Source organism: Mauremys mutica, chromosome 1, assembly GCF_020497125.1.
Source record: "Mauremys mutica isolate MM-2020 ecotype Southern chromosome 1, ASM2049712v1, whole genome shotgun sequence".
Taxonomy (NCBI): domain Eukaryota; kingdom Metazoa; phylum Chordata; order Testudines; family Geoemydidae; genus Mauremys; species Mauremys mutica.
Window position 1 is genome coordinate 308,760,454 of NC_059072.1, and position 15,943 is coordinate 308,776,396.

A 15,943-nucleotide genomic window follows, 5' to 3' on the forward strand; every position below is an offset into this window, starting at 1 on the left:
GTGCAGAGCCCCCTGACCCCCTGCCTAGGAGATGCAGGGACATGCCAGCCACTTCTGGGGATCCTCCCACAAGGTAAGCATTGCCCCACACCTGAGCCCTGAGCCCCCTCCCATATCCCAACTATTGTTGCTACTGGGCGAAGTCACGGAGGTCACTGAAAGTCCCAGAATCTGTGGCCTCCGTGACAGACATGCAGCCTTAATGATGACTGAAATTTCTTCTGCTGCAAAAGCTATGCAAGATAACTCAGTGGTTTGCCAATGTCCAAATGCTTGTTGCTTAGTTGGGATGAAACTGCTGGATTATGCTACTCCACAGTACCTTGGAAGGGTCGGGCCACTTTCCTAGAACAAGATCCACTTTGCTGCTGCTCTGAACAAGTATGCAGCGGGATGGGTGAAACATCCAGAAATACTGGGGTGAACAACTCAGACCAGTGTCTTCTGTAAAAATGTATACACTTAGCCCTGGTCTACACTACAGAGTTAGTCAGCATAAGGAAGCTTGTGTCGACCTAACTCTGCAAGTATCTATGTTGGTAGGAGCTACTTTTTAATGTCACTCGCCCACTACACAGACTTAATAACTCTACCTCCATGAGAGGCGTAGCACTTTGGTCAATGTAATTAAGTTGACGCAGTGTCAGTGTAGACTCTGCATTGCTTACATCGACAGTTGCTGCCTTTCAGAAGCCATCCCACAATGCCCCACACTAACAATTCAATCGGTGCAAACGGTCCTGGTGAGGTTGTGCACTGCCGCCACAAGCGTAGTGTGGACATGCAAAAGCGATTTAATTACATCTCTTAGGGTGAGTTAATTTTGTAGTGTAGACATGCCCAAAGGGAAACACTAAGAGGGCAGTTCAGCATCTGGTGTAAATTATTATAGTTCCATTGAAGTCAGAGGAGCAAACAATTTACACCAGCTGAGGATTTGTCCCTGTCTTTTAACCTCTCCCTCATAGGCTGTGTAAGTACAAATCCACCTAACAAAAAATAACCCAGAGTTTTTACCCCCCAAAATGGAGGAGAACCAGAGACTCCAACATCCACAAACCATTTGACTATAAGAGGATTGACTGTACTGTGAAAACAGACTTCTCTGCAAATTGTAATGAAGTCCTTTTCTTGATCTTTACCATTTAAATGCTGTGGATGAGAGATTAAGAAATCCCATTCTGTGGGTCGGTTTGTTTTTTTGCATCTCTTTGTGCCTAGAAAAACATAAGAGCTAAAGGGGGTCTGTTCTCCTCTTGATGTAATCAGGTAGCTCTCATTGGAGCTATGTCTTTTATGTATGTGAATATGTATTGATATCAAGCAAGAAAAATAGACCTCTTACTTGAACTGCAGCTCCTTTATCTCCCAAATAAAAGTACAAGGATTCGACACTGGGAGACTTAAGAACGTCCGATCTCTGGGGTAAGAGTTAGGCCTTGTCTACACTATGGGGGAGATCAATCTAAGTTATGCAACTTCAGCTACGTGAATAACGTAGCTGAAGTCTATGTAACTTAGATGTACTTACTGCGGGGTCCACACTATGGTATGTCGACAGATGCTCTCCTGTCAATTCCCCTTGCGCGTCTCATTCAAGTGGAGTTCAGGAGTAGATGGGAGAGCAATCTGTGTTTAGTGGGTCTTCACTAGACCTGCTATATAGACCACTGATGCATCAATCGCCATGCATCGATCCCTCGGTAAGTGTAGACAAGCCCTTAGTGTCAGTTTCTTTCGGCCCTTTGATCAGCGTGGATCCCAAAATCCCTGTTGCTTGCTCCATTCTTTCAATTATAGCTGTGAGGAGAGACCCTCAGTGCAATTATTCTATACAATTATCCTTTTTCTTTTTACTTGGAGGTGAGGAAAAGGCATCTTTCAACAAGGATGTTAAATTACATCCTAAGAAGTACAAGCAGAAATCCTCCATTTTCTTGGGGTAGATGATTACAATTGCAGTTTATTCTGGTTGCATGATTTTTCCACTGCATCAAAGGAATGCAGAAAACACTAGCCTTCCTCCACTCTTAAGTTTAAATTTATCAGATTTTCATCGATCCTCTGTTAGCATTTTCCCCTTCAGGGAATCTACCCAGTCTGTGTGACTTAAAAACCAATGATTCCTGCAATGCTTACAGAAAATAAACCCCACCATTATTGTACATTGCACTGACAATAAATGAGTGTGTTGGCAATTGACCTGAGGCAAGATATTAATATAGCTACTTATGTTCCTGCTCGGTATTGGTGACTAAAGGAAGATATTTTTGCGGGTTTGGAGGAGAAGCTGAGACGTGTGTTGTTTTTCTTTAGGGTAGGAACTAGGAATGAGATGAAATTAGTCAAAGGAAAATGTATGCTGACTACTAGCAACAGTGTTCTTAGATAACAGCAATAGTCTCTTGAGGATAGAAGAAACAAACTCATTGCATGGGTCATTTCAAACTGGACAGAGGGCTAACAAACAGTACTGTAGGGAAGAATTCTGCACTAGTAACAAGAGACTAGATGGTCCAATATGTCTCTTTTCTCTCTCTTTTCTATGACCTAATGGTGATCCTGAAGCTTTTTGACCTTGATATCAAGCAATGAAAAAAAAAAAGGGTGGTCCTCAACACCATGTGGTGTGATCCTTGAGGTGGTATCAAAGGGGATAACTGTTAAAGCTTAGCCCTGGCAGGGTTGCTTAAATATATACAGTATTGGGCAGGGGGTGGGGAGCATATTTCATCAGTATTGGGTTGGTTGCTGATGAGAAGGTGGGATGTCAGACATTTGAGAAGGATTCTGTGTAGTCTCATCTAGTTGCAGAAAGAAACTTGGTTTAAGCAAACTAAAGGAAATTATTGCATGTTCTCATACGCAGATTGCTTCCATTTCATAAGACTTCCATGTAGGTAAAAAATATTGAGATTTTTCTCAGTCCAAAACATTAGGGCTGCTATAACTATTATTTTAGAATGCTGTGCATGAATTGTCCTTACTGTTTACAACAGAGCTTGGAAAAAAGGACCAGATTAATTAATTATCAGCATGTAAATCTTTCTATTTTGTAGTATGTAGGAACTAACTGTGCAATGAATGTGTACGTATTCCACATGAGTATCCTGATTCTTTACAGAAGACTGCATTAACCAGCTTAAACAAATGGTGCATATTTTTTTTCAAGAAAGTCTTTTTTCATCTTTTCGCTATATGCCGTGCATACACACTTAGATATGTTAAAAACCAAAACCACACCCCTAGCCACATTTCTAGGACGACTGGAGTGCTGACTGCCCTGAGCTCTAACTTAAAGTGGTTTGGGCATAAGAGATAAGTATCACTGTATTATTTGCAAGCTTGCTGATTTTGGATGAGCCAAAAGTCTGGCAAAGTACTGTGTGAGAGCAGATGTGTTACAGAATCACTTGTATGCAGTATTGGTAGAAAAGATGGGGCCAGATTTTTCCTTATGATCTCCCACATGAATGACAGTGGGAATTCTGCATGCATCTGAGGGAAAAACGTTTCCTCCAGCTTGGGACCAATAGACTCAAAATTCTAATAATCAGGATTCAAAGAGATTCTCCTTTAATTTTGTATGGCTACTTCAGTATCTTCAGTTTAGTGGGGGGAGGTTGTTTTTTTGTTTTTTGTTTTTTGTTTTTACATTGTTACACATTTTTTTTCCAGGCATCTCTGAATTTCTCCATTCCATTTATTTGTGTTCAGTGAGACTGAAATCTTTTCCTGTTGGGGACAGAACTCAGAGAACCATTGGCAAAATAATTCAAAAGAAAACAGTGCTGAAAGAGAGAATGTTTTCAGACCGAACTAAGAGTGGAGATGCATAATAGTCAATGGGATACAAAGTTGAACCCAGTTCTGCTGTTTTAGCCTTCTTTATTAATCACAGCATGCCCAGAGGTCCCTGTCAGGATCGGGATTCCATGGTAAGGACAGTCCTGGTTGTTAGTGCTAGCCTGGGACTCTGGAAACCTAGAGTTCAATTCCCTGCTTTTCCAGAGACTTCCTGTATGACTTTGTGCAACTCACTTAATCCCTCTGTGCCGAAGTTCCCCATCTGTATAAAGGGGGCGATAGCACTTCCCTACTGCATGGAGAGAATACATTACACTGAGACACTCTAATACTACAGTAATGGGAGCCGGATAACTAATATTTTGTGAACAGTCAGGATTTCCTTGAGCAGATCTGAAATGCCACTTGCCATTTCTCTAAGAAGACAAATAGCACTTCTGTGTCCCTCTACCAAGAAATTGTCACTGGTTATTACTTGGGATTGTGGTTCTCAGTCAGTGGAGTATTGGTGAACATGGAAAAATTGAGCTAAATAAATGTAGATAAACAGGGATGAAGTGGACCCCTGGTGTTTTAGGGCAGAGTAAAACAAATAGTTTGTCTTTAACACTGTGAATCTGGTCACTTACAGCACGTTTGTAAAACTCATTCCCTCCAGTTTGGGCTTTGGTAAATGTTCAATACAAAAATAATATTGCATCAGAGAGAAAGATGTAGTCCTGATGCTTCCTTAAGACTAGGACAAAAGCATACAAGCCACATGGTGGTGATTTGCACTTACCAGGCATCCATGTGGTAATATTTCTGCCTTAGAAAAGTTGATTTTTATTGACCAGCTAATGGTATGATTCGTTTTTCCAAAGGATGAGCATTATTTTTCACTTTCCCTTTATCAGGCTGTTTTCTGTGTTCATTATATTGACCAAATAAAGCTCTTGCTAACCTCAGATTGGTATAGATTTAGTTTTAAAAACAGGAAAAAAACTTACTGATTTCTGTTCCAGTCAATTTTCCTCTTAACAATTCTACTTGGATCATTTATGCCCACAAGAATTATAAACTGCCAACTACCACTTTGTGGTTTCTATATGTAAATGCATGTCTCCAAGATACTTTAATATGTTCTTCAGCACGAGTTTAACAGTTTACTAAATTTATTTCCATCAAAATCTGTCTTTAACCTCTCCATCCTCTTGTTTTGTTTAATTTTTAATAGGGAAATTTGGATATACAGTCTCATCTGATATAAATCTACCTGTTCTTTCTATGCTGAAATAAAACTGACTTCTAAACAATGAGTGAACAAGGTCATTCTTTAATGAGATGGGTTTTCACTTATCACACTTGGAAGGGCCTGAGCAGCCAATGAGTAGGATGTGTGGGCTGCCAGATTCTTGGCATCATTTTGATTGGCAGCATAACTTCTCAGCTCCCACTAAGGCTTCAGAACTTTTCCTGAGTTAACTTCTTGGCTTTACTTATTAATGAGTTAATAGCAGACAAATTGGCAGAAGCAAGAAAAATCCAACTTTTCGGAAAGCTCCCTTTGTGGTGATGCCCAGGCACACAGGCTCTGCAGGTCTCCCTTTGTTTTATCAGCCAGTCTGCACCATTTGATTAAGCAGCTGAGTGGCATATTGGTGTGGCTGAGGGGTCTATGACCAGGTTAGCCACACCCGCCCATTATCTAGGGCCTGGTCTACACTACAAACTTAGGTCAATGGAAGCCACTTTGTCTCCCAAATAATGTATGCCTCTACACTACCAGGTCCCTTCTGCTGACCTAACTCGTCTGTAACGTCAAGTTAATGACTCCACCTCCACGAGAGGCGTAGCACTTACGTCAGTGTTGATGGGTAGACAGAGAGGCAGGGTTGACACAGCATTGTGTAGGTCGACTAAATTGGCCTCCAGGAGGTGTCCCACAATGCTCCTTTGTGACCGCTCTGGAGATTTTCAACTCCATTGCACAGCAGACAGCTACACAGGGAACAGCTCCTCCCCTTTTAAAGCTCCAGGAACTTTTGAATTCCAATTTCCTGTTGGATCAGCATGGAGAGCTCACCAGCCCAGCTGATCATGGTGACTCAACGCCCCACATGTGCTCCAGCCTGGAGTACACAGTAGGTGGTAGAACTTATTGGTCTGTGGGGAGAAGAGTCTGTGCAGGCACAGCTCTGATCCAGCAGAGAGAGACATCTACGAGATGGAGGAGAAGGGCTACAGCAGGGATACACAGCATTGCCATGCGAAAGTCAAAGAACTTCGGCTGACGTACCAGAAGACAAACGAGATGAACAGTTGTTCTGGTTCTGCAGCACAAATGAGCTGAATGCAGATCTTGGTGGTGACCCCACACTAACCCCAAATGCAGCATGGATACCTCCCAGAAGTCTGAGTCCTGGGCCACCTCAGGCAACAATGAAGAGGACATTCTGGACAAGCAAGAGGAGGAGGAGGAGAATGGGAGACAGGTGAGGGTGGATCCATTCTCCCAGAGAACCAGGAGGTATTATTGGTCGCAGGACAGCATGGTGGCCAAGTCTGATGCCAGGGAAGGCACCTCGGGTGAGTGCAATTCCAATCAAACTGTCAGGGTTACATGCACTTATATTTTATGTTTAATCTGAAGAAAAAGTGAGGTTCAGTGGGTATCTGCTTCCCAGTGGCCACTCCAGCTACGCAGACTGTGCGCCCCGGAAAATGCTGTTTCTCAGTACAGCGTACGGCTTCATGAGCAAGGGGTACGCTGGATCTCCCAGGATCACTGTTAGCGTTTCAACATCATCAGTGCTTACTTTGCAATTTGGAAAGAGTCCTTGCTTGCAGCTTCCTGAACAAACCTGTGTTCCTGAAGATGCGCACGTCATGCAACGTTCCTGACCATACCATGTAATGTCCGTCAAACTGTGATCCACCAGCACTTGCAACACCATTGAAAAATATCCCTTACGGTTTATGTACTCTTTGGCTAGGTGGTCTGGTGCCAAGATAGGGATATGTATACCTTCCATCACCCCACTGCAGCTCAGGAACTCCATCGTGACAAAACCATCCACTATGTCCTGCACATTGCCCAGAGTTACTGCCCTTCTTAGTAGAATTCAATTAATGGCTCTGCACACTTGGATCACAACAGCTCCCACAGTGGATTTACCAACTCCAAATTGATTCCCCACTGACCGGTAACAGTTTGGCATTGCAAGTTTCCACAGAGCTATCGCCACTCGCTTCTCCACTGTCAGTGCAGGTCTCATTTTAGTGTTGCTGCGCTTCAGGGCTGGGGAAAGCTCTGCACAAAGTTCCTAGAACGTGGCCTTTCACATTCGAAAGTTGTGCAGCCACTGCTCATCATCCCATAGCTGTGTAATGATGTGATCCCACCAGTCAGTGCTTGTTTCCGAGGAGCAGAAACAGTGCTCCACCATGTTCAACTGCTGCACAATTGCCAGCAGCAACCGGGAATTGTTCTATGGCTTGCAGCAGGGTTGCTTGAATGACATCGCTGTATTCCATGTGGCAGCTCCTGTCTTGGTTCTGGAAATACTGCAGGGTAAGGTGAGGTGTTTGTAATGCTCACAACAAGATTGTACAGCCGAGTGGGGTCCATGGCTAAGCCAAGCTTTCGAAAAAAGGCTTGAGAAAGTATGGGCTGTTTGCCATTCGTATCAGGGGAGAGAGAGAGGAAACTGCATCATGGAAGGCCAAAGCTATGTTCCCATTCCCCCTTGCAACAATGTTTTGGTCCCATAAGGCATTGCAAGCCCTTCCTAAAATCCTTTGTGGCTAGCTGCACTGTGGGATAGCTATCCACGCTGCACTGCTCTGTGCATCGATGTAAGCACTGCTAGTGAGCACGCACTCCACCAACACAATGAGCGTGGTGTGGACATGCACAACTGACTTAATTACTGTGGCAGCTGGATGTCGACTTGACTTGACTTAACTTTGTAGTGTAGACATACCCTAGGAGTCCTTTGAGGCTGTTTCCTTTGGAGCGAGAGGGGCATGTGTTTTTAGGTAATCCTTAAAATCAACCAGTAGTGTTTTGCCAGTCAAACTTCATCCTCCCGGCCCAAAAGAAGAAAAACCATGAAAAGACTTAATTGTTCAAAGTTCCCTTCTTCACCTAGCTCTGCAAAAACTAGCAGCTGTGGAAACGTCGACTGGTTGGGGCTTATCCTGTTAGAAACAGTGCCACCTTCTGGATTGAGCTATAACGTTGCCTGATCAGCTGCTGTTTGTCTTCCAATTTCTTTGACATTGGGCCACTACTGCAGTCTTTGGCTCATCTGTCCTTGCGTCTTTTTTTAAAGCCTGCCTTATATATCCCATCAGGTTAGAAGATGGCACGTTCTCTCCCTGAACAAGGCTATTTTTTACCTGTAAATATTATCTGACACCCTGCCTTTAGGAATTAGGTCTGTGAACCTGCATGGGGGATACAAAATATTGATACTGCCCTACTCTAGAAATATTTCTTGGGTTTGGACACATTTATACTGGAGGTTCCATTTTTGTTATATTTTACTTAGCTTTTTCTTGGTTTTCCTTCCTTTCAGGTACCTTCCCTCTCCACTTGTCTGCTTGATTTAGTGCCATAGTGGCTGCTGCCTGCATACAATGATTTTAGACCCCTTTATTCACATCCCAGAATTCTTTCCCCTAACCAGTCACTGATGTCTGTCCAAGTGCAAAGTAAGTAAAAATCCACAAAAGTAGGATTATAAAGTAGTGTTGGATCAAACTGGTTGAAAAATGGGAAATACACCCAGATTTAGAAGCCTCTCCCCCATGTTCATCCAAATTCAAAATCTTGCAAAATTGACATTGGGAAGACTTTGACAAGCTCTAGTTTTGGACTAATTAAAGTGTGATCTAATTTAATTGGGAAAATATGATGGTGCTATGTGTTAGAGAGAGTGAGTTCTATCAGAGAGCTTCGCAGAAGGGAGAACATACCGAGTATGGGGAGTTGGAAGGGCAACTGAAGACTATGGGTTTCTTTTACTATGCTGAGGGTATGGTGAAAGGTTGCCAGTCCTTAATGAAGTCGGTGAGCAGTGATTTTTCCTACAAGTATCCCTTCGTAGCCACGATTGCTTGGGTTATTAAACAACATTCACTTTCCACTTACTAAATTAAACATTGACTAACATCTTGTACTGCCACAGATGCTATTGTATTTTAAGTGACATTTTTCCTAAAATGTAATCAGATTGAGTTGAAAATTGTATTAATTGGCCTAGAGGAGAAATCTACACCCACGATCTCAAGGTAGGATTTTCAAATGTAATCGGTGTTTGCCTAACTCTGCTCCCACTGAAGGCATTGGTAAGCACTTGTCAAAATACCACCCTTAATCTGAGTCACGTAGGGACATATTCCCTTGCAACCTTACTTGTACCATGGTACAATAGTAATCCTGAGAAATTCTCATTTTATACATAGTATAGAAAACTGGCATTTCAGAAGCAGGCAAATAACTGTAGATGGTACCTTGCATTTCCTTCAAGGAACTGTAATGAAGGATCTACACTGTAAAATCATTTCCAGTTCACTGGTACATTCTACAAAAATGTGTGGTCACTACAAAGTTACTGGAAGTGCCCTGCACCTGCTTTTGAGATTAACAGCACCAAATGTGATATGGTACCATTGTTATCGGCAGAGCCCTGGTGCTAGAAGGCAACCTACTTTGTTTACAATTGTTGGTTACAGGTTTTGTAGTTAGTCTAACATTTTTACATGGAACAAGTTTGCCCCAGATGCAGAATTCAGGACAGGGACCCTGTCAACTTGACAAATCACCTGACCATTATTACATTAGCATTCCTATCAAAGATTAAAAGTGTTCAAGTTTGCTTCCCGGGTAGAGCTCAAAACACTGAATAATCAGTTCAACTGTAGCATTGATGGTGCGTACCCATCTTCAGAGCCTGCAAGGGGTGGTTATCATCTAAATAGGAATGTGTGTCTTGAAGGTGCAGGGGAGTAAGTCTAAGCGTGGTTAATGGTGTTGCTCTCTGGCCTGTGCAAAAAAGCTATTTACATAAACAGGAGCACACAGCCCCTTAACTATTGATCTGGAGCTCTTAAGAGTAAGGAAAAATATAAGGACGTGATGGGATTTTTTTTTTAAATAAGACAATTAAAGGTAAGTTTGCAGTGTGTCTTGGAAGCTAGCATCAAAGCTCTAGACTGATTGTAGGAAAGGTGAGGTGAGGGAGAACAGCTGTGTTGGCATTACAGACTCAAGCTGAAAGTTACATATCCTGGAAAAATAACTTCCCCAGTTCACTAACTGTTTATGTTGCCTTCTTGTGTCTGGCTGTTTAGTTTTTTATAAGTATTGAAAGTGCATTGCTTAACAAGTGCTGGTCCTCTCTGTCTACATTGGATATTCTGTCACTAGTGTCTCTTGCCACTAGAATTTAAGATGACAATGAATGTATTTGCTTACATGACATGTATAACCTAATGTGCATTATATTTTAAAATAAAGCATCTCACGTGTGTCCTGATTATATACCTCAGTCAAACTTGTGGTGAGGAAAATCATGTTTTTAAAAGGGAGAAGAATTGTGTTTAAATGTTGAACTAAATGAAGTAGAATGCCAATGTTATGAAAAACTACATATTTGGTTTTGAAGTGCTGCCCTAGATTTAATTGTTGATCACAAATGCACTTCAACTACAAAATATGACAGCTGGCATTTTCCTACACTGTGACTAAGTTTTACGCTTACATGATTTTGATCCTTTCCACCTATAGCCTATGAATGGAAAGAAAGTAAAGGAGTATTTAAGTATGGAATATGGACCAAAAGACATAAGTGCACTTTTTTAGTTTTATGCACTGTTTTAGGTAGCTTATGTTATACTGACTGCTACAGGGGTGCAAACTTACTTTAGCTAAAACACGAACATTAAGTTAATAAGCTTTGCAGCCTGCTAGATTAGGAAATGGAGCTACTGCATATGCTTTCTGTTTAAATGCTTGTCCAAACAATATGCTTCAATTTATTAAATTATCTGGTATGAGGAACTTTCCCTCCACTGTTAAATAGAAGAACGGCCTCTGTTAGTGGTTATTAACTATGAATTTTGGAATCTCTATTTTGAAACTCTTCAACCACAACAAAGCTGGCAGGTGTGAAGGGTAGTGTTCAGTCACTGCAGATTGACTAAAATATATTTAGTTCCCTAAGAACATTGATACCCACATGCCATTTGTCAGAATATTACAGAAGGGTGAGGGTTTGGTATATTTCTATACTGGTAGTAGGAAATTCCAGTTGCACAGGAATTTGGCTTACTAATAAGATTATTCAGTAATGAAAAAGTATTTAAATTCTGTAATTAATGTACTATTAAAATGCTGCTGAATGTGATTGTTTACCTTTGTCTAGAATTTTCCCTCCACAATTTGCCCATCTTTTCAGTAACACTTCAAATAAATTGTTAATGTAAAAACCTAAAGCTTTGGGAAATAAATGACTATGTAAATCTTCCTGTTGCACTTTTTCCACTGTAATTTGTATGTGAGAAAGAATCTAATTCCTAAAACACTGTCTCTAGCTCTCATACTACTTACTGCTTTTTAGATTGTTCTTTACCAGTCTCCTCTTCAACACAACAATAACCTTAAAGTGATCTACTGTTAGAGGGCTTTCCCTCAGCCCTCCCATGTCCCTAGTTCTTGTCACGCAGACAGCAAGCAGCAAAAGACCAGAAGGCTGAAGCGCAGACAATGCAATGTTTGTTGGGGTTAGTTTCCAAGCAAGCATATTCTGAAGCCCTTCACACCAGTTGGGCTTATCTCTATACGCCAATAGAGCCTGTTCCCCTGTGTGCCATTCCTAGCTCTGATGCCAGAGCGTTTACCCTGTGTCCCTATTCCCTGTTCCTTCCCCCCATTCGCAAGCATGATTCCAATTTCCTCTTCCACTTCCTGTTTGACCGCAGATTATATAGTAATATTAGCTGTACCATAACCAATCATTTAACTAACCAATCCTAATGTAACATTCTCTATCCAATTATATTCCACTACCCTAATTAACTTACATCTAGCAAAATTAATTATACAGCAGACAGAAAAAATTAGAGACCCAGACAGATTAACAATAGAAAAGTAGGGGCCACAAAAAACAATACAGAAATGAGGGTTTCACAACCATTGATAAGTGATTGCTTGCCAGACACGATGCCATCAAACTGTTTTCTTTAACCATCTTAAGATCTGTTTCTTTAGCTGGTGGTGATGGGCACTATCAGGACAGGGATCATCTTCCTAAGTGGTATTGGGCTGTTATTTCAATGTGACTGGTTTGGGATGTGAGGATGTGACCATTCACTTCCCAGCTTATGGCTGCCTCTGCTGCTTAGCCGAAGGCTTTAGCCTAAGAACAGGGCCTCAGGCTATCCTAGTGGGAGAAGGCCCCTACACAGGTGGCCTTGTGATTTTTGATTTGTTTCATACCTCTGTAACTAGCTAAGTGATTAAAAATACACCTAAGTTCTTAAAGTATAGACCTTTACAAGCAGGCCTGGATATCTATATTCTAACATCTACTACTCTGTATCTTGCTAGAAGCTTCTTGTACTACTAAGATCACATTTTTGTTTAACTCTCCACATTATATAGAGAGCAGACTGGAAACACAAGTTTCTTTGAATCAATCTGTGTTCAGTCCTAAACTGGATGCTTTTGAACACAAATGTAAAGGACTTTAGGGTATACTCCTTTTTTAAACTAGGTACATGTCACACAGTTGGGACACCATTTTTGTGAAAGTCTCCTTATAACATTTAAAATCTAGACATTATTCTTCCTTTGGGCAGTAGCATGGCCTCAAGCAATCAATCTTGTATAGCCCAGAAAGCTCACTCACTTTGCTCTCTCTAGTAAACTATGGGTTTGTCTGCATGGCAGCAAAGTGTTCTAGAGGGGGTATTGACAGAGGACTCTCATGCAAACTAAGTACTTTTTAGAACATGCCAGCAGTGTCTAAATGGAGCAGTTATAGTGCTCTATAACTACTCCCCCTCCCGCCCCAGCACTTTGCCAAACAGTGTAGACAAACCTTAAAGGTGGTATTCTTGCTATCTGAGAACAGACTAGAACCTGTAGATATAAACTAGTTACAGTCTCTAAGGTATATTAGAATAATTTTTGTAACTTTCAAAGGCTTGTTATAAAAAGTTTATTGCCAAAGACTGGTGTTTAAAAATGTACTGCGTTTGCATGTGGTTGTGCCCATGTTGCCTGAAGCAGGCCAATACTTGTTTAGAATTAGGCAAAGTTCATTAGTTCCCCATGGTAACACTTCAATTGTCTTATTCAGCATATTCCATCAATTCTGAATGTAAACAGCGAAAATGAATTTAACCCCTTGTAACCTTTTAGTTACCTCCCATGATTAGCTGAGTTTGCATGGCCTTACTCTCACCTGGCCAGCACTTCTGTAAGTAACATGATCACAACAGGCTCTACTCAGATGCTGGTATGGGAGATGTACAGAACCATTGCTAGGGGCATTTCAGTAAGTCCCTGAAATGGAGGGGGATCAGAGGGTGGAATGCAACTAGTCCTGTTGCATGCAGTAAGCGCAGCATATAGAAGCTATGATGTGTGCACTCTTGTGTTAAAGCTGTAGTAAAGCCTTTGGGTGCCATACATGTAACAAGCATGTACTAGTTTCTCCTTTCATTCTCTTGCCTGTAAAGGTACGGGTATTTTCAAGCACTGTCATTACCATTGCTAAAGGCAAGCTCCCATCTAGATTAGGTTTTTACTTTGGTATGTGGCTCTGTGCTTCCCTAAATCAAAGCTTTAACCCCTTGAGGCTGGAATGGAATAGTATTTCCTCCCTGTTCATTGAGTCAAGCAGCAGGAATTTGGCAACAGCTGCAGAGCTGCCCACACAGAAAACAGTGGTCCACTTCCTCCTGTTTTCAGTAATTAGTTTACAGAAAATCTCAAGGCCTTAAACCTGACTGTTTACATGAATTGTGTAACACTTGCTGGTTCAGTTAAGCCCTGTTCCTACAAGGTCTATGGGTATGGCTACACTTGAGATTTGCAGCACTGGTGGAGGCTTTCCAGCACTGCAATTAGGCACGGTCCACACCTGCAGGGCACATCCAGCACTGCAACTCCCTGGCTGCAGTGCTGGTCATACACGTGGGTCTGCTTGGGGTATAAGGATTGCAGCGCTGGTGCTGCAATGCTGCTTGTTAAGTGAAGTGTGGCCACACACCAGCGCTGTTGTTGGCCTCCAGGATATTAGGAGATATCCCAGAATGCTTTTAACTAAATTACTCTTTGTTTTGTTATGCTGCCTCTCTTTGCTTATCTAAAAAACAAACACAGCTCCTGTTTGCTGTGATCAATCTGTAACTGACTGAACAATCAAATGAGATAAACCCACTACCTTGCTGTGAATGAGGCAGGCAGGGGGATGAGTGTTTGCTTGACAAGAGAAACAGTGGGGGCAGGGGTGAGAAAGGGAGTCGGTTGGAGCAGCTGCTTATCTGGTCTGCAGGCTGTTTGCAGTTAAGAGTAAGGGGTCAGGAAAAAATTCTGATTTTGCAAGGCAGGGAGCTGATACACAGTGTCAGCTCCAAAAATCCACTCTGTCCCCCCACCCCCACCCCCTGTCACACTGCACCCCACCCCCCTCTTTAGAAAAGCACATTGCTGCCACTTGAACTCTGGGATAGCTGCCCATAATGCACCACTCCCAACAGCGCTGCAAATGTGGCCACACTGCAGCGCTGGTAGCTGTGAGGGTGGCCCCACACCAGTGCTTTCCCTACACAGCTGTACAACCAGCGCTGTAACTCCCAGTGCTGCAACTCACGTGTAGCCATAAATCAGTTTATGAAAGGAAAGACACTCCAAACTGAGTGCAGTCTACAGCCCCATAAGCAGACTGGCCCCTGCCCCCAAACTCTGTACAAGACAGAAGGTTCTTAGCTCTAGAATACTGCATTTAAGAGCACTTGCTATATAGATAGAGGGAAAGGTACTGGGTTAGCCTCCAAAGAAGAAAAGCAGCTTGCTATAAATAAAAGATCATTTAGAAAAATCAGACTGAAAAGGACTATAATAGCCTTCCCAGACAGCACTCTAGCACTTCTGGTCTTGGAAAAAGCACTGCCTAATGCCCAAGCACTTCTGACCTCTTATTTTTCACCTAAGACCAGTCCTCTACTGCTATAAAGCAGTGGCTAAGTTGTGAGCGCAAGGGGAGAATACTACCACTGCCTCCATTCTCTAGCTTTTGCTAAAGTCTAACCAAGCACTAACAAAGTCAGGGGTCAGCCACCTTTCAGAAGTGGTGTGCCACGTCTTCCTTTATTCACTCTAAGTTAAAGATTGCATGTGCCAGTAATGCATTTTAATGTTTTTAGACAGTCTCTTTCTGTCTATAATACATAAACTATTGTATGTAAATAAGGTTTTTAAAATGTTTAAGATGCTTCATTTAGTGCCACTAAAAATGAGGGGTTACCTACCCCTGAATTAAGTGATAGTAGCCCCACCTGTTTATGGGGTAGTCACTAGGAGATAGAGCTTTAATTAGTAATGGTGCTAGGCTACAATCTGCTTATTACAGGGACATATGAGCAACCCACTACTGCCACACCTCCCTCTGCTGTTTCCTGTACATAGCTGAAGCAAGGTGAATGTACCTTAATGTATGACATGACAGAGGTAGGACTTCAGGGGAGCAAAATCTGAATTCATAAGCAACTGCTTGATAGCTTATGCTATCTTATGAAAGCCTGCATTACAACATGTTAGTTATAAAAGGTGAACTATGATTCTACTTAAGTCTATTAGTTGTAGCAAACTTGTTCTCTTCCCCTCATATTTGTAACACATGTAATACAGTTCTGCTAGTATTGCAATTCAAAGCTTCGTTTCTGTTCAGTTGAGTAGTGATAAATGCCTAAAGCCATGATCAAGTGGGTTTAAATTTCTGGGAAAGCTCTTCCAAAGCTTCTATTAGCTTCTCTTCCTCCTCTGGTGAAGAGTATGTTCTGGCCAAGAGCAAGTGGGTAGAAACAGGTTGCCGGTCTGCAGGGGAGGAGAAAAAGAAAAGTAAATCTTTCCCCTCTCCCA

General features: G+C 42.0%; 2 protein-coding genes across 2 annotated transcripts in view; one reads left to right on the forward strand and one right to left on the reverse strand.

Moving 5' to 3' along the window:
* Nucleotides 1-11,326, forward strand: part of WDFY2 (WD repeat and FYVE domain containing 2) — a 138,605-nt gene extending 127,279 nt beyond the window's left edge. The window contains exon 13 of the transcript XR_006578967.1: nt 3,679-11,326. The gene's annotated coding sequence lies outside the window, so the exon portion shown is untranslated. The remainder of the gene's footprint in view (nt 1-3,678) is intronic.
* Nucleotides 11,327-15,718: 4,392 nt separating this feature from the next.
* DHRS12 (dehydrogenase/reductase 12) overlaps nt 15,719-15,943 on the reverse strand; it is a 28,969-nt gene continuing 28,744 nt past the window's right edge. The window contains exon 10 of the mRNA XM_045014579.1: nt 15,719-15,898. Within this exon, the coding sequence (XP_044870514.1) occupies nt 15,783-15,898 (116 nt within the window). The 3' untranslated portion in view covers nt 15,719-15,782. The remainder of the gene's footprint in view (nt 15,899-15,943) is intronic.